The following is a 21,726-nucleotide window of genomic DNA, read 5'->3' on the forward strand; positions in this document are numbered from 1 at the left end:
GTCGGGCAGAGGGTTAGAATCTTCCCTAGAGTCCCGGTCCGGGAGTGGCGGACGACCGAAATTCTATCAGGTGCTGGGCGGGGACGAGGGGGTGGATGGGCCTGAGGCGGGCGGGACTTCTAGGCGGCCGGGAGAACCGCTGGGTCTCGTCCCATCCGGGTATCCCAACTTCGGACCCCTACTGCACTTTCTCCCTGAGAGAAAGCCACGGATTCTGGGCGCTGTCATTCATTAAGAACTCAGTCGCGGCCCCCTGTCACTGCCTGCGGCTCCCATTGAAAACGTCGCCCACATTCTCCTTGCCCTTGACACTGAAACGGTATCCGAGGGAACGATTCTGTCCCCGGTGATGAGTGCCTTTTAGCGTTAAGCTGCCTGAACCGTGATGTTTTGTTTTTATTTTTTTTTCATTTGTTGCATTTGTGTGCCCCTGTCACTTTTGAATGTATGGTAACTGCTTATGGACACTGTTTCCAGGGAGATGAAGTTCTAGCCCTAGGATCGATTTGTGGTTGTTGCTTGTTTTTTAGTTTGCTGACTGGGGATCTAGTAGCGGGAAGATCTTAAGTGCGATCAGCTGGAATGTTCCCAGAGTGTGGAATAAAAACGTGCCCCCTTTGTGATCTAGTCAGACAAGATGCCTTGATTTCAGACTGCTGTCTAAGGATTCTATGCTTGTAGGCAATAACTGGCAGGTGTGGTGCTGTGGTATGGATCTACTCCTGGGAAATGATCTTTAATTTGTATCTTACTGCTGTTAGCAAGGGGAGGCGGGGGAAATTCCACCACTCACCACAAAAATGGTAAATATGTGAAGTGTTCGCGTGACTTGAAGGAACGTGACCCAGGTGGTGGAGTGCTAGACTCCCAAGCACCATAGACCCTGAGTTCAAAGCCCCAAACCACCAGGTAAGTAAATAAGTAAACAATGACATCCCACAAACACGTACACATATGAACTTATCGTATTGTGACCGGTGAATATATAAAGAGGTCAGCCATATTCCACATGCCTCTAATACAGCACCTAAGCTACATAATTACACTCTGCCCCCCCCAAATCCAATCTTACTAATAACGAATACAACAAATAATTTATTAAAATAGGCCTTAAGAAGAGCCCTTGCCCCTTTCATCATTTAAGGTTACAATTTTCAAAACCCATAATCTAATTTTTTTTTGCCAGTCCTGGGGCATGAACTGAGGGCCTGAGCACTGTCCTTGGGCTTTGTTCAAGGCTAGAACTCTACCACTACCACTTGAACTACTTTGGCCTTTTTCTATATATGTGGTACCAAGGAATCGAACCCTGCTCTTCATGCATGCTAGGCAAGCACTTACCACTATACCAAACTCCTGTCCCGCGGTAATCTAATAAATGCTTAACATTAGACACCAACTATGACTTTGGCTTAGACTTCACAGTCAACACAAAGTGTTGAAAAATGTACAGGTTACTCAGTTTGTACTATTTTTAAACTATGTCTATGAAAACATTAGTATTTGATTGGTAAAACATCGTATTTACTGCATGATTTAAATGTAAATACATGAAATATAAATCTACATTATTAGACATATATTGGACAAACATACAATCCTGGAGAACAGTAACAGATGTATATGAGCAGAGTTTTCATGCACCTGAACGTAAACATATATAAATGAAAGCAGATTGCTTCACATTAAAGATAGTAAGTGGAATCTTCATAGTAACAAAAAGAGTTTGTACTATTTTTTAGCAGCCCAAAACATTAGGACAACAGACAAACTGACTATAACTGCTAGTTTTATCCCTCCAGAGAAGCACCACATTCACAAACTCTAGAGAAGTCTCCACAGGTCTCACCCAGTCCAAATCAAAACCCATATCCTGGAGCTGGGTTGGGGTGGAGGGTTGAGATGGCAAATTCCAGTAATCCAAGACTTGTGAGATGGAGCCAGAAGCACCAAAAGTTCAAGGTCAGTTAGGGCTACAATAGTTTGACTGTTTCAAAATTAAGTCCAAACAAAACTCATTTTATGACCCAACTCAGTCACAGCTTCCTCCTCTTATAAATTACTTATCACCTGTGAAAATTCATCAGATGGAAAGAAAGGAAATTTATTAAACAACTCAGGGGTGCTCCTTACTAAAAGTTGCATTTCTTGTCTTTAAAAAGTAAATAAATGGCCAACTCACTTCATTTGGCTAAAACCTTAATTTGAGAAACAATTTCAGACACACATTTAAAAAAGCACTGCAGTTAAATCAGTAACATATCCAAGAAACTGGTTTCAAACTAGTTTGTAATTTACCAAAATATAGCCCTTTCTATGATTGTACAAATGTTTGATTCATCATAGATCCCACACTGCCTTGAGCGAATGCTTTGAGCATCAAAGGTATTTAATAAATATTTGCTGAGGGGCTGATTTGAATGGAGCCATACAACATTTCCAGCAAAGTAAAACAGTGTAATGAATGTGAATTTTAGATCTGCTATTCACTGGCAGTAAATGGTCGCACTTGGGGTTTCCTCTTTCCATATAGTAATGTAGGATCCAATAAATGCTTGTGAGTAAAGTCTGCAAGTTTGCTTTAAGACCAAAGCCCATTTTATATTGTTTTAGGTATGCAATTAACTCCAGTCAAATTACTGAGCCTTTATCAAGATGCCTTCTTCTCAAGGTGACCTTGTACATTTTTCTTAATATACTCCTCCTTACACATCATTAGATATCATCCTGATGTTTGTATCTAGCAATAATTATGTTTACATTTTCTTCCTATAAAAATTGAATGTTCAGGCATAGGTGGCTCACACCTCTCCTAATCAGGAAGCTGAGATGTGAGGAGCGAGGCTCAAAGCCAGCCAGGACAGATGGATCCTAAAGAAGGTTATCTCTAGCTAACCAATAAAAATCTGCCTTCAGAAAATGAATCAGGTTAATGAGAAGCACCAGAAATAAGCAATGATGAAAGAAAATCCCTTAGTAAGAAGAAAATCGAGATGATATGGAGTCCTGAAAACCAAGAAATCAGTATATTTTTGAGGAAGAAAATGATGTACTATGTCAAATGGAGTGGATGGGTATAATCACAAGAGTACTAGAGCCACACAAACGTGACTCATACCAGTTATCCTAGATTCTCTAGATTCTGTAGAGACTGAGATCTGAGGATTGAGGTTAGATACCCCCGGCAAAAAAAAATAAAAATAAAAAAATAAAAAAATGTCAATAAGGCTCAAATAGTAGAGAACCAGCCTTGATACAAAATGCTATGGGACAGCACCTAGGCCCCAAATTCAATCCCCATTACTGTCCCAATTCTCTCTCTCTCTCTCTCTCTCTCTCTCTCTCTCTCTCTCTCTCTCTCTCTCTCTCTCTCTCTCTCTCACACACACACACACACACACACACACTCACACACTCACGGACTAGACAGTATCTCTTAGATACTGCAACACAATGTAGACCGGTGGTAATCTTGACAACAGAGGAGTCTGGAATGTGGAGGTGTATATCTAATTAGGACATATTCAAAGAAGAATAGGAGGAAAGGGTTTGAAGACTTTGAAGTTTTATTTGCACAGTGGAGTAGAGAAATGAGGACAGTGGGGGAGGAAGACAAGGCAAGAAAGAGATTTTCCTAAGGTAACAATATGCTTGTATGCTGATGGCAGTGATTCAGTGGGGAGGGAAAACTGCTGATAAAGGAATGAAGAAGAGAGATTGTTAGAAGCCATGTCCTTGAGAGCCAAAAAGGATAGAATATAGTGTAGAAGTGGGAAGACTTAGATAAAGGGACCATTATTTATGCAGTGGAAGGGAAGGCAGAATTGTTGGCCACAGACCAGAGATAAGTGGGTATTTTTTGATGATGAGAACTTGAACAGATTCTTTTCTCTTTTGTTTTCCTGCTATTTTGTCTTATTTATGTTACATATTCTCTTCTAATTCCTTTCCCTCCTGTACAACCTGTCCTTCATTTTGTCTACAGTAACCTTTCTAAAACTCAAGTCTACATATATAACTTTTCCACTTACCACTTTTTAACACAGGCTAAAAAGCTCGAACAGTGGCATGGCACACAAAGCTCATTATCATCTAGTATTTGCTAAATTGTTCAGAAAATCTCATTCTGCCATGTTCTCACAAGTACTTTTATTGGCATGGAAGGTAAGTATAGTAATTTTCCAAATGTCCCAAGCTCATCACACTTCATGCCTTGTATGTATTATGTCACTTTCCTTGGAAAACTCCCATTCACATACATTTTATAGCTGGCTAATTCCTATTTGACCTTCAAGTTACTACCATAGCTTGGCTCTGTAAGTTAATTTGCTATCTCTCTTTTTTCTCCATTACTCATTGCACACTACTTAAATTATTGAGATATCTGAGTGGTTTTCTTGTCTATTATCTCCCACTAAATTTAACAATTTGGGATCGCTGTGTCAAGTTCATACACAGTCAATACACAGTGAATACACAATCAATAGGGGACAATATTTACCTGGTGCTTATTCCATGCCCAACTTCTAGACTGACTTCACACTTAAAATATTTGTCTTGTTTTATGCTATCCTCAGGACCTTCCCTCAACTCTTCATTAAATAATAGGGGCTTAATAAACATTGTTTCTCTCTTTTCCCGGTCCATATTTTTCTTAGGTGGATCACGTTCACTTGCATAACTTAATCTCTAACTACAAGTTTATGACTTTCTCTTTGGCTTCTTCCTCTTGACCCTTTTTCTCCTTTCATGCTGGGACTAATGCTTAAACTCAGGGGCTCTACTTTGTTTTTTTTGTTTTTTGTTTTTTTTTTCTCTAGGCTAGTGCTCTACCACTTGAACCATACTTCCTATTTCTGGCTTTTTTTGCGGGCTATTTTGAATTAAAAATCTTTTGAAATATCTGCCTGGGCTGGTTTTGAACTAAGATCCTCATAACTCAGCCTTTTATTTGTGTCAGTTCAAGGACTTGCTCTCATGGCCTACAAATTATAGTCCTCATTTCTGAGTTTCCTGAGTAGCTAGGATTACAGTTATAAATGACCAGCATTGAGCTAAATTTTTATCTTCATGTGTAGGTAGACATCTGACAATGCTTTCTACTTGGATATCCTACAAGTTCAAAATTATTCTTATTGTCTCATTTTCATTCCCGTTTCTTTCTCCTAACATCCATATTTCCCAAGCCAGATCAACTTTCATCCAATTACCCATGGTGCAAAAGGAGGAATTAATACAAAGATTTTCTCTTCATCAAATTCCTATTACATTTGTTAATTCTGTCAACAAATTTGTAATATCTCTAAAAACTTTCAATACCTCTTAATCCATTGTCACTCATCTTGATGCAAACCTAAGAGTGCTCACTTGGATTTCTCTATCAGGACTGCTCCACAACTCCAGTCTTGCTCCTCCATTCTGTTCTCTAATCAGAAATTCTTACTCAAAATATTCTGTCTCAGGCTGGGAGTTTGGCCTAGTAGTAGAGTGCTTGCCTAGCATGCAGGAAGACCCAGGTTTAATTCCTCGGTACCACATACATAGAAAAGCCGGAAGTGGTGCTGTGGCTCAAGTGGTAGAGCACTGGCCTTGAAGAATGTCCAAGGAAAGTGCTTAGGCCCTGAACTCAAGCAATGGGACTGGCAAAAAAAAGAATGTTCTGTCGCGCGTTAATATTGGAATTATCAGCATTCTTTGACCTTGGATTACTTTTGTTTCTTATGAAAAGATGGTTCAAAGAAAAACATTTCCAGTTTTTATCTATTCGTTATTTCATTATCCTGACTGGATTCTTACTTTTTGAATATTACTTTCTAATTTTATTATACGTAATTATTATACTTAAACTGTGAAATATATGAATAATTTGTGTACAATGTAGAACTTAACATTTCCCATACAATCTTCCATGTTTAGGCATGCCTAAACATGGAAGATTGTATAATTACAAACAGTGTTAAATGCTGTGATAGGGACTGATGAGTAGGGTCAAGTTTAAATAGGAAGATAGGGACTTAAATGCCAAGTGATGTGCAGAAACAACTACAAACAAAGTAAATAATTTAAACAGAATTTATTTACAATTCTCAACTTCTTTTTAAAAATAATTTGTAACTTAGAGAAGAGTTGCACAACATACTACTTGCAACTTTTAGTCCCCTTTGTTTACATGTGCGTGCATGCATTTGTGTGTATGTGTATGAAGAATGCATGCATATAATATGTGTGTAAAGCTCTCTGCCTTCCTTCTTTTATGATATTGGTACTGGTGAAGAGAACAGTATACTCATTTTGTAATTTAGACTTGTCTATTGCTTCCTCACAATCAAATTCAGATTTACATTCTGTATTACATTAGAAGTTACATTGTCATACTATTTGTCATACTATTACTTGTTCTAAATTTGATCACTTCTTCTTGTTTGGACTGTACTTAGCCATTTAATATAGTAAGCATGTATTCTACTGTTGAGCTATAGTAAATATTCTGTTGTTCTCTTGATGTACTGCATATATATATATGTAACTATGTATGTATATACACATACACTGGTGCCTGACTCAATATTTTCTTTAGTAAATATACTCCTAAGACTATTTTTATGCTGCTAATTATGTGGACAGTGAACTTGTGGGAAGTAGTAAAAGCCAAGAGTACTTACATGACATATTTACTAACTTACTTAGATATAGTAGAATACTTGGATGGTTTAAAATATAATGGCAGTAATAACTGATATGGAAAAACATGAAATTATGTATATTTGTATGTGTGTGTTTATACATTGAGAGTTGAGCCCAGGTACCCTAGTATGTGAGGCAAATACTGCCACTAAGCTGCACCCTTATCCTTTATAGATATATTTCAGAGGTAAAACTCTATGGACCATATCTGTAGACTGAATAAAGGTAAGGAGTGAGTGAAGTGCTAAGATTGTCTCTCACATTTCTACTGTAAGAGCTTGGTCAGAAAGTGAGTGATTTCACTCATAGTGATGTAGAAGTTTGGAGGTGAGGAATCTCTGATGTGAAAGATCAAGAGTTCAGGTTCAAGAAAGATCAAATGAAAACTTGAAAGTGAAATCCAGCATAGATCTCCTATTACCTTTACTCTTGCACTTCCTAGCACAGTAGAGATCACAGGAAAATTGTTGAGACGGGGTGTTACATGTGATGAAGTAAGATACTCTAAAGAGAGAGAGAGAAAAAAAAACATATCAAGCCCAGCAGTTAAACAGTTGCATAGAAAAGAAACCAGTAATAGGAAGTACAGAAGTAAAGCAGTTGCTGAGGTTGCTGAACACACGGAAGGGGGAGACTCAGCAAGCCAAGATGAAAGTGCTCAGCTGGATGACAGAATAGTAACCAAATACTGACAGAATAGTAACACTTCTGGTTTTTCTCTTCTAGAATGATTTCCATGGAGACAGGAGATTTTTCTCCTGTTTACTTTTTCTTTGTGCCAGTTCTGGGCCTGCATACCATCCCTAAGCTTTTTCTGCCCAAGGCTAGCACTCTACCACTTGAATCACAGCTCTTACAGCATTTTTTGGGTGGTTAACTGGAGATAAGAGTCTCATAGACTTTCCTGCTTAAGCTAGTTTCAAACCTGATCCTTAGATCTCAAACTCCTGAATATTCAGGATTACAGGCATGAGCCACTGGCACCAGCTTCACGTTCATTTTCATATCTTTATAGCTTGGAAAACAGGACCTGATCCATAGTACATGCTTAATTAATATGCATTGATTGACTGATTTTGTAAATCATGTGTCTCTGTACTATACTTAACTCCTACTTTGTAATAAACATAATTCAGACAAATGCTGAATAGCAATAGTTGGTTTTCTACTCTTTACTCTCTTAATCTATAATTCCTCAAATGGTTTGTCTCCTGTTTATTTCTATAAAACAAAGGACAGATGCCTCATCTTTTTTAGGGCTTTCTTAGCTAATCCTTGTGGGGGTAGGGGGCTGTCTCGCACACTACATTTTTTTGTTCATGTCTGACTTCTATCACTTGAGCCATGCCTCCATTTCCAGCTTTTTGCTGCTTAATTGGAGATTAGAATCTGCCTAGGCTGACTCTGATCCTCAAAATTTCAGACCTTAGGTTCTTTGAGGATGTAAGATTATAAGCACAAGTCCCCATTTTATGCCACCAGTCCTATAAGAGTAAAATGTTTGCTATAGTTTTCATGACCTCTCTAAAACTCAAGTTGAAATGTAAGCTTCACAGGACAAGGTGGGACCCTTAAAGAGTGATTGGACAGAGGGATTACATCTACATGAGTAGATCAACTCATTTAGGAATTACTAGGCTACCAAGGGAGTGTTTGTTTTGTTTTACAAAAGCAAATTGTGTCTGTCTTGTAGTACTTAGGACTCCACAAGAGTACCTACCAGAAGGAAGGGTCTAACTAGATGTGGCCCCTTAACTTTGAACTTTGATCATCTGGAATTGAATCAATTTCTTCTATAATAAATGACCCAGTCTGTAGTATGCAATGGATGAAGACAATTCTACTGTGGAATAGATGTCCTGTCATGGTGTGGCCACTGCTTGACATTTTTTCTGGCTATCCATTTCCCTGCATGGATCATAGCAGGCCTGCTTTTCCTACTGAGCAAAGAGAGACAGGGCAAGTTTCATATGGAAAACTTCCTTCATTCTGTCCCAACAAATATCCCTACTGAATGTTTTCTTCCTGATACATTCGTTATGTTACATTTGTCTTTTCAGTAGATTCAGTGTGCCTTGGTTAAGGATTCTGTTACCTTGGGGGTTAAGCTGAATTTTCATCACAGTTATCTTGAGTTGCTTTGGTAAGTAGTTATTTACAGAGGAAAATTTTAGCCTAAAGAATTGTTAGCAAATATGCATTGTCATGTTACAGACCTGGGCCTGAGAGGCTTATACTCTAATTGGAGATACTAAAGTAAAAGAATTACTAGATGCTCTGAGACATATCCTAGGAAAAAGTTGTCAAAACACGGGTGTCTACCAGATGCCAGTGATTCACACCTGTAATCCTAGCTAGTCAGGAGGTTGTGATCTAAGGATCATGGTTAGAAGCCAGTCAGGGCGGGCAACTCTGTGAGACTCTTATCACCAATTAAATCACAGAAAAAGCTGGATGTGGGGCTGTGGCTGTGGTAGAATGCTAGCCTTGAACAAAAGGACTTCAGGGGCAGTGCCCAGTACCACAGTCAAGCCTTGGGACTGCAAAAAAGAAAAAAGATACAGGAGCCAAGCTTCTAACTAAATGTGATGATATCCTGTGGGGGATAGAACTTCTGGAGTTAGTCATGAGAAATTTTAAGTAAATCAGTGAAAAATAGGAGGAGAAAATTCTCAGAAAGAGCAAGTGTGTGTGTGTGTGTGTGTGTGTGTGTGTGTGTGTGTGTGTGTGTGTATGACTCATCACTATGATGCCTGTCCATCCACAGTCTTTTGTAAGATAACTACTTTTTGGATGCTAAGGACATCCCTAAATGGACTCATCTGACCCTATACTGCTGGCCTCTGCTAACTGGAACAGCAACAGGTAGTTGACTGTAGGATAGCCATTCTTTAGACTGACTACAAGACTCTGATACGAACAATTACCAGCTGCTTTAAGTACACTGTACAGTAGAAACCCTGGAAAGAGATGGAAGTCAACTATAGAGGTGAAACTATATGATTAAAATCTGAGAGGCAGAGAGTCCATCATGCATGAATAAAAGAAAGTGGTAAGAGAAAAGTGCCTAAGAATTTCCATAAGCAGTTTAAGTTAAAGAAAAAAAAGAAAAAGTAAGATGGTAACAAGGAACGAATGGAACAGAAATGCAGAAAGTACCCATCCTGGTTTTGCTTCAGTAATAATGTTAATATCCAAAGGGTTTTATGCTGACATTTCTGGACTGCAGTTCCTAGTAAGCAAAATTCTGGTATTATTCCAAGTTTCATATTTCTTCATACTAGTCTTTGTTTCCTTGTTTCATTGCTTGAGGCCCTTTGAGCAAATCCTCATGATTGAATGTTTTCTGCAGTATCTTTCTCTGTTGAGTTGTAGTTTAACTCCATTGTGACCAGATACAATACAGGGACACATCATGAAAGGATGTGGCTGTAGTTCCGTTCCTTATTTGCAGTGGGAAGTCCTCATACAGCACCCAATGTTTGTCAATAAGATCAAACAGATGATTTGAATATACTGTGATGAATATTAAGAAAAGGTTCATGTGCAAGACATTAAGACGTGTCAAGGACACAGACTCCTCACAGTGGACTTAATGCAGAACAGTAGAAGGGAACTCACAGACTTCTGAGTGTATATTTCGGTGGAGAGGGATATCTGAGACTAGCACTAGCAGCTCAAGTCTGTTAATTCTAGATACTCTGGAAGATAAGATGTTGGGTATCATGATTTGATGTCAGCGCAGGCGAAAAGTCCAAGAGATTATCTCCCCCCAAATCAGCACAAATCTTGGATGGAGGCCTAGTTCAAGCAGTACAGAGCGCCAGCTGAAAATAAGCTGAGCAAGCACAAGGTCCTGAGTTCAAACTTTGGCATCATTAGATAGAAGAGAGAAAAGATCAGAGGAGAGGAGAAGAGAGGAAAGGAGAGGAGAGGAGAGCGACATAGCAACACAGAGACAGTGAGAGCAAGAGAATCTTTAGTGAAGCTAATTTTTTGTGTTTATTATTATTTTGACAGTATGGGGTTGGACTCATGCCTTTGTACTTGTTAGGCAAGAAAAACATACTTTCAGCCCCAGTGGTGATCATTGGTAATCAATTTTTGCTTTTTGTTCAAAGCACTAAGTTTTTCTTAGTAAGTCTTACATTTGGGAAGTACCTTTGCCTCTAGGATGTTAAGCAGGGCCAAGGGGGTGGGGGATTATACAACAAACACTTGGCTTTGATGCCTAGCTATAAAGTGGTAGACTACAGAATTCCATTGTTCCAACAAAACTAGAAAGGCCATTAGGGTGTAAGTCAACGTTGGCATTAGAGACTGCTCTTTAATCTTTATATCTAGGCAATGGAAGTGCAGCAGCAGGATATGATAGGAATTTGACTCAAGACAAACACTGATAAGGTGGCCATCTGATTGCTACCTATTAAAATTCTAACTCTGCCCTTCTGTTTGTCCTGGCTTTACAGCATTAAAACCATTAATGGCTAAAATCTTATGAAAGCTGTGAATTCAACCTGATTCTTTACCATCTCTCCCGAGCTCTTCATATCTTTACAAAAAAATCGACTTTTATGCTTTCCTGATTTCAAAAAGAAAATGAAAGAAAATAGCAAAACACACTGTCACCAAAAATACTCCCTGGTATTTGAACTTCTATGTCTAAGCTTACTGCTATCTTTTGAAAAAATGAATTATAGATACTAAACACATCTTTCTTGTGGGCCATTTGAATTAAGTTCTCTGCATATATGAGATCACTTATTATACATTGCTTGTTCCTCCCTATAAATGTTGTACGATGCCAAGCATAAGCAAACACTAAAGTATTTGATGGTCTACATAACAAGTCTTAACATATTGGATATACTGGAGCTAAAATAAAATTTGAACTAAAAATTTCAGCAATGAACTTCTCTCCTTTCTAACTAGCATCATGCTAGGATACCCTTATAAATTTTGAATGAGGCTTTTAGTGTTTGTTCCACAACCAAAACAAAGTACTTTTGTTTATGAACTGAAAAGAGCAAAATATGATGATGGTGATGATGATGATGATGATGACGACGACAACCCTATCCTTGAGAGAGGGTCTGGCTATGTTGCCCAGACTGGCCCCAAATTTCGAACTTGTGATCCTCTTGCCTCATCTGGTGAGTAGCTGATACTATAATTGTGTACATTATTCCAGTTTCTGACAAAAATGTTTTAAAAGTTTTATTAGTGTGTAACAATTATACAAAGCAAATGGTTTCATTATGACCTGTGTTCACATACAATGTGTTTCAATCATGCATGAATTATTGCCCTTGACAGGATAGAAATAGGAACAGTGAGGGCAGTTATAGTATACTAGTAAAGGGAAAGTAAAGGCTACCCTAAAAATAAGCAGGGGGACCTGGAAACTAGTTGTCTGCCATGTGGTCTGGGACCTTTTTTCTCCTCTCTTTATAGGTAATTTGTCAGACTGACTCATTTGTTTAAAACATACAAGACTTTAATAATAGCTGGAGATGATGGATCAGCCTGAGTGTCTGTACGGCTGAGACGTTTCTCTTCCTTTCTGTTACTTTCTTTTAAAACCAGGGGCAAGTTACTTTCTTTATTCCCTCCTATTCTTGAAGGGTGGACAGGGTCCTAGTTCTTGTAGAGAATGACAAGATTTTGAACAAGTTACCTACACATGAAAGTCCTTATCATGCATTAAGAACTAGAATTCATGGGCTAGGAGTTTGGCCTAGTGGTAGAGTGCTTGCCTACCAAGCACGAAGACCCAGGTTCGATTCTTTGGTCCTACATCCATAGAAAAAGCCAGAAGTTGTGCTGGGGCTCAAGTGGTAAGGTTCTAGACTTGAAGAAAAAAAAAAAAAGAACAGTGCTCAGGCCCTGAGCTCAAGATTGAAAATGCATACATATATATATATGTATATATATATCATATTGTTTATTTTGGAATAACTAATTGCTTAATAGACACAAAAAATCAAACTTCATAACATGACTTTTTAAAATTGGATTCTTTTTATTGACTTAAAGTTTTATGTGAAGAAAAGCAACAATCCCTACACAAACCTATGCTTGACTATGTAATAGACCAAAAATGGCCACAAACTGCATTCTTAAAGCTGCCTATAAGATTTAAACGTAATGCTCATTCTAAATGATTTCCTCTAAAATTTTGCTAAGTAATTCTAAGCAAGTACAACAAAATATTGGAAGATTTTTGTGTTTATCCAAAGATTTTAAATGTTCTTCTTTGTTTTTTTCTTCTCTGCTTCTTCCTTTTCCCTTTCTATTTCAGTTACTTGAAATTCAATTTCTTTGGCACTAAACATCTGAAAAGAGGAAAAATTTAAAAAGAAAGTTTTAGTTATGTTAGTATTTGAATGTTTTGTCTATAATTTTTCATTTATCACTTCAAATATACAATGAAATGTTTCATAAAACTCAAAAGAAACGAACATAATAATTATGAATAAGATCAGATCTTCGACATCTCCATTATTATTGCATTTTGAAAGAAAGTAAAATAAATGTATGTCTAATTACACACCATATATGTGTTTATAACTCTGAAAATATTTCAGTAAGAAATTTATTTCTATTAGTAAGTAAATGTCTCATTATTGAACTCACTTTGATACTGTATAATTCTCTAACAGTTTTATTTATTTGATCAGTTCATACAATTGTCAAAAAGGAGATAGGTAAAGATGATTTATACTGTATTTTATGTTTCCTCCACTAGGCTGAAAACAAGAAATTTGTACCTTCTAAAAATGTGCAATATTGTTTTTATATTTTCTATTGTATGTTTCACACATAGATCCAAGACTACATAATTGCTGCTATAAGACTATATAAATAAAGTTAGTAAATTGATATAGGGAGACCTGTATTTAATTTCCTTATTAACAAAAAGTTATGTAGGTGAATAATAAGGCAATAACCAACTTTATTGGAAGGCAATTTTTCAAAGATGTTGAGAAGAGATTTTAGCAAATAGCCCATCACCATATTTTATAAAAATGAGAATCATACAGTTATATGACTAAAAACTGATGAGAATTAACAATTAGGACTCTGACTGCTGTTTGAATGCCAGAATTCTGTGCATTGTACTACCCTGTTTCAGAGAATCTGTCTTTGTCAGTAATATATGTAAAAGCTGTTATCAAAATATGTTATGAAGGAAAATTAACATGAAACATTTACTGGGAGATCAAGTGCTCTGAAAATAAGATAGGATAACATATAAGTCTTGCTTGCTATTAAATATTCCATAGTTAGTCAAATAATTAGGTCATTATGTTAAATTCTGAATAAAATGGTGTGGCATTACCTGGGCAAGAATCCAAGAAGCCTTAAAATTATATTTGGAGCATATGCTTCTTTGTATTTGAGACAGGGTCCTGAATATAACCTAGACTGGTTTCAGATTCCTGCTCTGACCTCCTGATTGCTGGGATTATAGGCATGAGCCCTCACATCCAGGCACCAGTATATGAAGGTGTCGAAATTAAGTAGGTAACCAGATACATCCTGCTAACAGCTCTCTACTTTGTGCTGTATGTACACAATTATATTTAAATAAAACAGATGACACTAAAAAGCTTATAATGAAATATAGTGTTTCCTTGATCCATTCACTGCAAGAAGTTGAAAGTATTTTCAAGTGAAAACTAGAGAAAGAGGGTGCAGTGGCTCATGCCCTGTAATCCTAGCTACTCAGGAGGCTTAGATCTGAGGATCAAGGTTCAAAGCCAGCCCAGGCACAATAGGACCTGCGACTCTTATCCCCAATTAACCTCTAGAAAATGGAAAGTGTAGGGTGGTAGCCTTGAGCTGAAGAGCTCAGGGACAGCATCCAGGCTGAGTTCAAGCCCCATGACCCCCCCCCCAAAAAAAAAACCCTCAAGAAAACAGATGAAAGCCAGCAGACATAAGCTGGGGATATAACTCAATAGTAGAGCACTGCTTAACATGTGCAAAGCTCTGGGTTTATTCCCTGGGATGAGGATGGGGTGATGGGTTTGAGGAGGAAGCAACAGCAGATAGTAAGAAAGTGGGGGACATAATTAAAAATAATATCATATAGAACCATAGAAAGCCAATAAATATATTTAAAATGACAGCTTATTGACACTGGTAAGAATATGCTGAGTTCAGAGATATAAAAAAATTCAGAAAAAGTAACTGCTCTCTGGATGGTATAAGCAATTCCATACAGAATATGTTACTCACACCTCACAGAGGACTGAACGTGTAGATGTTCCTATTCACAGGAACTAAACTGAGAGGCCTATGCAGAGATCTCAGACTCAAACCACATCTTCACAAACAGATGGAGGCTGGTAACAACTTCCAAACCACATACAAATTAGTGAATATTAGCCTACCAAAACAAAATGGAACTCTTGGGTGCAAATGGATGCTTTTTGCTTATAATGAAGACTCACAGATATCAACAGTACTTCAACTTTTGTCAAAATATATTACTGATTTTTTTCCCTCTTTGGTTAATGACTTACCTTCAGTGGTTGATTTCTTCTTATTATAGCAAGTTCAATATTTTTTCCACCAGACTGGACAACCTAATGAAGAAAAAGTACATATCAGAACCATCTTAACTGGTTTGAGATGTAGCAAAGTGATAGAATGTATATCTAGTATATGTGAGTCCCTGGCACCACAAAGCATAGACACACAGACACATGCATATCAGCACATTTTGTGTTTAATAAAATGTATCAGAAAAACATGTGACTATCTGAGTACTTTATTAGATTACTTACTTCTAGCAAAGCTCTTATTGCTAGCTTGATGGCTTCACCATCATTTGCTATGGCATCTTCTGTGTAATTTTTTTCTAGAAATTCTCTAACTGTTTTAGCACTTCGCCCTATTGCATTTGCCTTGAAAAAGAAAAATGTAATTATTAGTATCATTGCAATATGAACAAATTATGTCTTCTAAGTAAATTTATGACTTTAGAGTTTATTCCAATATTCTTTAATAGAAATACAATGTAAAAAGTTATGTAAAAATTTAGTAAACAGTTTAGAAACACATTTAGAGTTTTTCATAATTCATAAATTGTAATAATGTTTCTGAGTAGTTTAATGGCTACCAGGTCCTTTGTAGCTAAAGAAGACAGAAAAAGTTGGATAGAGTATGTTAGTTCTAGGCCAATTTGGGCTATAAAGTGAGTCTGAGGCTAAGGCCAAGGAGACCCTGTCTCAAAAAATGAACAACAAACAAAAAGCATCAATGTCAACATGAAAAAGAAAACTATTTACATGAAAGAACTCCTATGAGAAAATAGAACTTCAAGTCATTTATTAGTTCTTCACTGACTTTGAGCAAGAAGGACTTCTATTTCCTATTTTCTTAGTTCTTTGAAATTTTCATCCAAAGTTGGAATTTTCTATCACAGATGAAAGAAAGATGCAAATGGACTCTGTGTTTGCAAGGACATTGGTAGCAGACAATGTGTTCTTTAAATTAAGACCAAATAACCAGGTCATTACAGCTGGTGATAATGATGAGGATCATGAGGATGACTTATGTTAATCCAACACTTATGTGTCAGGCATTATATTGTTTTAACTGGATTTCCTTATTAGTGGTAGTTGGGTTTGAACTCAGAACTTGCTAGACAAGTACTATACTACTTGATCCATATTCCTTCCCTAAGTGGATTATCATTTAACCATCAAGAAAATGATTAAGTTACTATCACGAATACTAACTTTTGTATGAAGAAATGGGGCTTGGAGTTCTTTAAACTCAATACTGTTAGTTTTTGTCATGAGATGTTCTATGAATTGTAAGTAATTTTCAGACCTTACTGATTAGGGGCTAGTAGCAACTCTACCCTAGTATAACAGCCAAACGTATCTCCAGATATTATCAAATCTCTGTCTCTGTCTCTCTTGTGCCAGCATTGGGGCCTGAACTTATGACCTCACATAAGTAATGCAGACATGTCCTAATCACTGGAATGCACCAGCTTACAGGTCTTAAGAGACAGTCACAAAGCCAAGGTGGTTCACTTTGAGCAGGAGACTTGCATGATTTCTTGCCAACAGCCTTGACAATAAGTTTTGTGTGGATTATTCTGGCATTGCCTCCCTCCCACCTGAATTACTGTACTAACTATAAATGTTTATCCAACTTCCCGGTCACCTTATTCAAAGTGGTCTTTTATCGACAATACTGGGGAGTCCTTGATGAAGAACTTGTATAGATCATCTTGTTCCTCAGTTGTAATATACAGGCTTGATTCAGGACATGTAGCCTAGAACTTAGAGGCAACTACATCTATGTCTATTACAACCTTACAGTATCATTAGTTTTTTGATCAAATTATTATTTTTGGGTCAGGTGGGACCTTGTTATAATCAAACATAAGGCCTTACACTCTATAGACAATCTAAACCTCTAACTTTTTTTGAAACATAATCTAATTATGTAGTTCAGGCTGGTCTAAAACTCATGATCCTCATTCCTTTGCCTCAAGAGGCATACTAAGTTCCTGACTGAAAAACGTCAGCAGCTCAAGATTTCTTTATATCTATAATATCTGACACAAACCCAAATTTAACTCAAACTCTGTGGCATCTTTCTTATGTCTCTCCTTGATCATATTCTTAAGACTGTGGTAATGATCTGTTCTAGATCTGATCTGTCCCTGAGTTTTGCTACAATGACAGAGATTAAAATCTCTTATGTGGCCAAGCTTGCTAGTGGATCTGGCAGGGTGACTTTGGAAGTAGGATGATTACTTGGGAATTGGTAGCCAATTCCTTCACCTTCTGAGGGTCACCTCAGAACAACATCCCTAGAAGGTTAGATTTACTTTTCGTTCTACTCATCTTGATCATCTTCTTTCTATCAGTCTTCTGTTTCATGTATTTGTTTCCTGCTACCCCAGGTAAATTTAATAGTTTTACTGCTGTGAAGAACAGTCTTGGAGGTATCCTTCCCCTTATCATGAATCATATTGGTCTGAAGTTCATGCGTTCCAGCTGAGGCACAAAAGCTCTGAAAATACAACCCAGATTGAAGATACCAGCCTCAACATAGGATTACCATGAAAGCTTCCGATGTCCCTGGAATGTTCTTGAGAAGAAATACGACGACCAGACTTAATTCTCCAGGAAAGAAGCCAAGAATGCTGCCGATATTGAAGTGAGTATTCAGATCGTGAGGTTACAATAAGTGTATAAAAGCTGCTTTTGCTGAAAAGCAATGATTTCCTACTTGTGTCCATAAATTAACTAACAGCAGAATAAAAGCTGGTCAGCACAGACTTCATTCTATATTTATATGCTTTTTTTCTGAGCATTACCCCTTACAGTCATTCTGTAATTAGGGAAAGGACAGGAGACAGGACTACTAGCAGGTGGACTCTTATTATAACAAGGCCCCATTTGACCAATGCTGAGACAGTGGACTGTCAGGTCACCTCTCTGATAATACCTGTAAGTACTGGAATACAGTAATACATCTATGACTAGGACTGTTTATGAATACTTTATCATCCCCTACCTCTAATTATTTTTGTATTTAAACCTATAGCTAGTGTGTGTAATTGTGAATATGGCTGAAGATGTACTAAAGTGCTGTCTTCCCATGGCGTAAATACTACAAAAGGGATGTTATGTCTTCCCACAGCATCCCATCAGGAATTACACAATATCAGGTTATCCGTCACAGGTGATAAAAATTGGAAGGCAATAGTGGTATCCACCAAAGCTCTTCTATTAAAAAGGCATCTTTTCCTTTCTGTGGCCAATAATGTATGGGGTCCTGTAAATACTTTTTCTTGGCAGTTGTGGGATTTGAACTCAGGGCCTTGAACACAGAGCTGTCTGTGTTTAAGGCTAGTACTCTCTCACCTTGAGTCAAAGCGCTCCTTCCAGTTTTTGAGTGGTTAATTGGAGATAAGTTTCATGGGGACTTTTCTGCCAGGACTGGTTTCAAAACTGCTGTCCTCAGATCTTAGCCTCCTGAGTAGCTAGGATTACAGGAATGAGCCACTGGTACCCAGTTTAAATGTCTTCTTTCTAGATAGTTTTTACTTAATGAATGAAAGATTCTCCATCTTTTCTCCTTTTCTCCCTTAAATTCCTTTCAGTCAGATTTTTATCACATCATTCTACCCAAGTGGTTCTTGTCAAGGTCACCAAAGACTTGAGTTCTATCAACTAGACATTTCATAATTTTCTTCTTATGTGACTCCTCACATTATTATTCCTTCTTTAAATCCTTTTCGCATATGGGATCTAAGATTCTGCTTTCTGGGTTCTTCTCTTTCATAGACAATGCTGGGTCCTTTAAACATTTCCTTGGTTCAGTGCTCCTGATTTAAATCAGGTATTACCTTATACTGGTTATAGCACCAGTAATTAATTTATTCTGAGACCACGTATTTGGAGATCAAAGAATACATGAATCTCATTAGTATTCCAAAGACCTACTTGTAAGATTTTTACATCTTGACACCGTTTGGCTCAGCCAATTTAGAGGATGTTCTAGTTCTCCAAGTGTGTGTGGGGGTATGCAAGGGGACATATTTCTAGTAGAGGGCATGATAATTTTACTGATTAGAAAATTCGACTGCTGCTTATCTAGTTTGTACTCCTCCTGTGATTGAATCAACAAAGATGATAGTCTGATTTGTTCTGATTATCAATGGAAACAAAGTAACTACAAGACAATGGGATCAGGAAGGAAGTACTAGAAGTCAAAGGATTTTGGGGAGATCTCTGTTAGCACTCCTCTATAAAGTGAAAAATCAATGGAGAGCTATATATAATTCAGCATTACTATCAATGGCGAGGATTTTCAGAAATAAGAGTTGTGGGGGCTCAATGGCAGAACTCTTATCTAGTATGTGTAAAGCCCTACATTTGATCCCTAAGTTTTTTCATGTTAGGGACAATTTTAAAAAAATTATTATAAAGGGATATACAGAAGGGCTTAGAGTTATGTCAAGTCAGGTGATGAATACGTTTATTTTTATCATGTGTTAGGTAACAAACTCCAACAAACTAAAGTGATGGTATCAGCTAGTTCTCATTTCTACAACACATCATGTGGTTACACCTCAGATTTCTACTAACAATTTCCTATTTTCTCTTGCAGTATCTTGTTAAACTGCAACTCCCCACTGCAGAATGTTGCCACACTAGTGCTATAGCTATATCCCAATGTCCAGTGAGTTAGAATACCAAGTCAGAATATCTGCTACAGTAAGTCAGGACAAAACCAAAATTAATGAAACACAGAAACAATCAAACAATGAACCACTGAATCTCATACTGAAGATATTAATAACACTAAAACAGAAATCAGAAGTAAAATCAAATCAGAAGATTTCATTCTATCTTCTAAGAATGAATATGAGAATTTGTGTAGTAGGAACAGAGAATCATTCTGCTTATGAAAGGTAGCATGATGCAGTAGAAAGAATCAAGTTTTTATTACTGATAGCTCCTAGTAATTAGTATTCACTAGGGTTGTGAACCTAAAATAAAATCATTTCAGCCTCAAAGCTGTTACTAAGTATGCAAACAGTTTTTTATATTTTTAATATGTATATTTAATATTCCATTGTACTTCCTTCATCTAAAATGTCATAGGAATGCACAGTATGTAACACATATAAAATAACTGTGGTGTGGATGGCATACCTGTGTGTGCATGCACACAGGTTCTTCACACTCTCCCCATTCTACATGTCGCCTGAGATCACCACAGCACAGCCATGGATCAGACTGACTGAGATCATCACCAACATTTTCAACAGTTAAAAAATCTACAAGTTTCTTAAAAGTGACTGTGACAACATAAACTACTTCTCTGGATATCTCTAGAAAGAAATCAGATTAAAAATTTAAAAATTATGTTAACATGGAAATTTTGTTATGTTGTATTACGACACTGAAATGAAGAGTGATAATGTAATAACAAATGCAGACAGAAGATGGCAGGCTTCAAAATATTTCAAGCTTTCTTTCATTAGGTTATTGATTTGGAAGTTTCAAAAAATAGAGTACATGTAAAAGATTCGTTGTTGACAGGAAAATATATATTTACATCATATAAATCTATGCCTTTTCATTACAAATTAGATTATCTAGAGATTAAAAATGTATCACTGATATTTGTTGAAAATTATAATCTATGGTTTTACTGATCTATTTAACTATTATAAAACCATCAGAGAAGGATGCTGTAGCCTGTAGTCATAGCTACTTAAGAGGTTGAGATCTGAGGGGTAAGAGTTGAAGCCAGCCTAGTTAGGAAAGTGTGTGAGACTCATATTTCCACTGAAGTACCAAAACAGTTGGAAGTAAAGTTATGACTTAAGTGATAGAGTGCTAGCCTTGAGCACAGAAGCTCAGGAGCAGTGCCTACATTCTGAGTTCAAGCCATAGGACCAGCACCAAAAAGGAAAAAGAAAAAAATCAAACCTAAAAACTGTATCAGTTATAAGGCTAATACTATTATAAAAACCATGTTACATGTCTTGATGTGAAAGGGTATCAATGTATGTGAATTAATGTACCTTCTATCTGGCAAATATCATGTAACCTTTTTATTAATTACAATAAAATATCAAAAAAGTTACAATTATGGTCTGTTCAAACAAAAATATTTAATATAGGCATAAAGAAAATGGCAATATTTTCCTATTGATTTATCTGAATTTTAATCATAGTAAATTGGGCACTGATTTAAATTACATTCAAATAGTTGTACAAAGGGGTTTCAATTCAGCCTTTTTTTCTGCATACAATGCATCTTGAACAGTGTAACCCTTTCTATCCTTCTTCCTCAACCACACATATCCTATTCCTACCAGTCTTGTTTCCTAGTTCCATTTTCACATATGTGCATTGAGTATGACTTGTCGCCATGTCTTCCTCTTTTCATCTCTCCTCTTCCTCTTAATCCCACCCCCTTCAGATAAGACAAGTTTCAGCAACCTGGGATCCATTGACCTTTAATTGTTCAAAAGTATTATATTAT

At 37.0% G+C, this 21,726-nt stretch overlaps 1 protein-coding gene and 1 long non-coding RNA gene across 2 annotated transcripts in view; one reads left to right on the top strand and one right to left on the bottom strand.

Moving 5' to 3' along the window:
* Positions 1-20,040, top strand: LOC150049817 (uncharacterized). The gene is made up of 3 exons (XR_016538891.1): positions 1-70; positions 17,621-17,877; positions 19,837-20,040. It is a non-coding gene; the product is annotated as an uncharacterized LOC150049817 (long non-coding RNA).
* Psma8 (proteasome 20S subunit alpha 8) overlaps positions 12,687-21,726 on the bottom strand; it is a 23,718-nt gene continuing 14,678 nt past the window's right edge. Inside the window, exons 5-7 of the mRNA XM_090353589.1 lie at positions 15,480-15,599; positions 15,216-15,278; positions 12,687-13,019 (exon numbers count right to left, since the gene is read on the bottom strand). Coding sequence (XP_090209715.1) covers positions 12,927-13,019; positions 15,216-15,278; positions 15,480-15,599 — 276 coding nt within the window. The 3' untranslated portion in view covers positions 12,687-12,926. The remainder of the gene's footprint in view (positions 13,020-15,215; positions 15,279-15,479; positions 15,600-21,726) is intronic.

Source organism: Megascapheus bottae, chromosome 19, assembly GCF_031878675.1.
Source record: "Megascapheus bottae isolate mThoBot1 chromosome 19, mThoBot2.hap1, whole genome shotgun sequence".
Classification (NCBI taxonomy): Eukaryota; Metazoa; Chordata; class Mammalia; order Rodentia; family Geomyidae; genus Megascapheus; species Megascapheus bottae.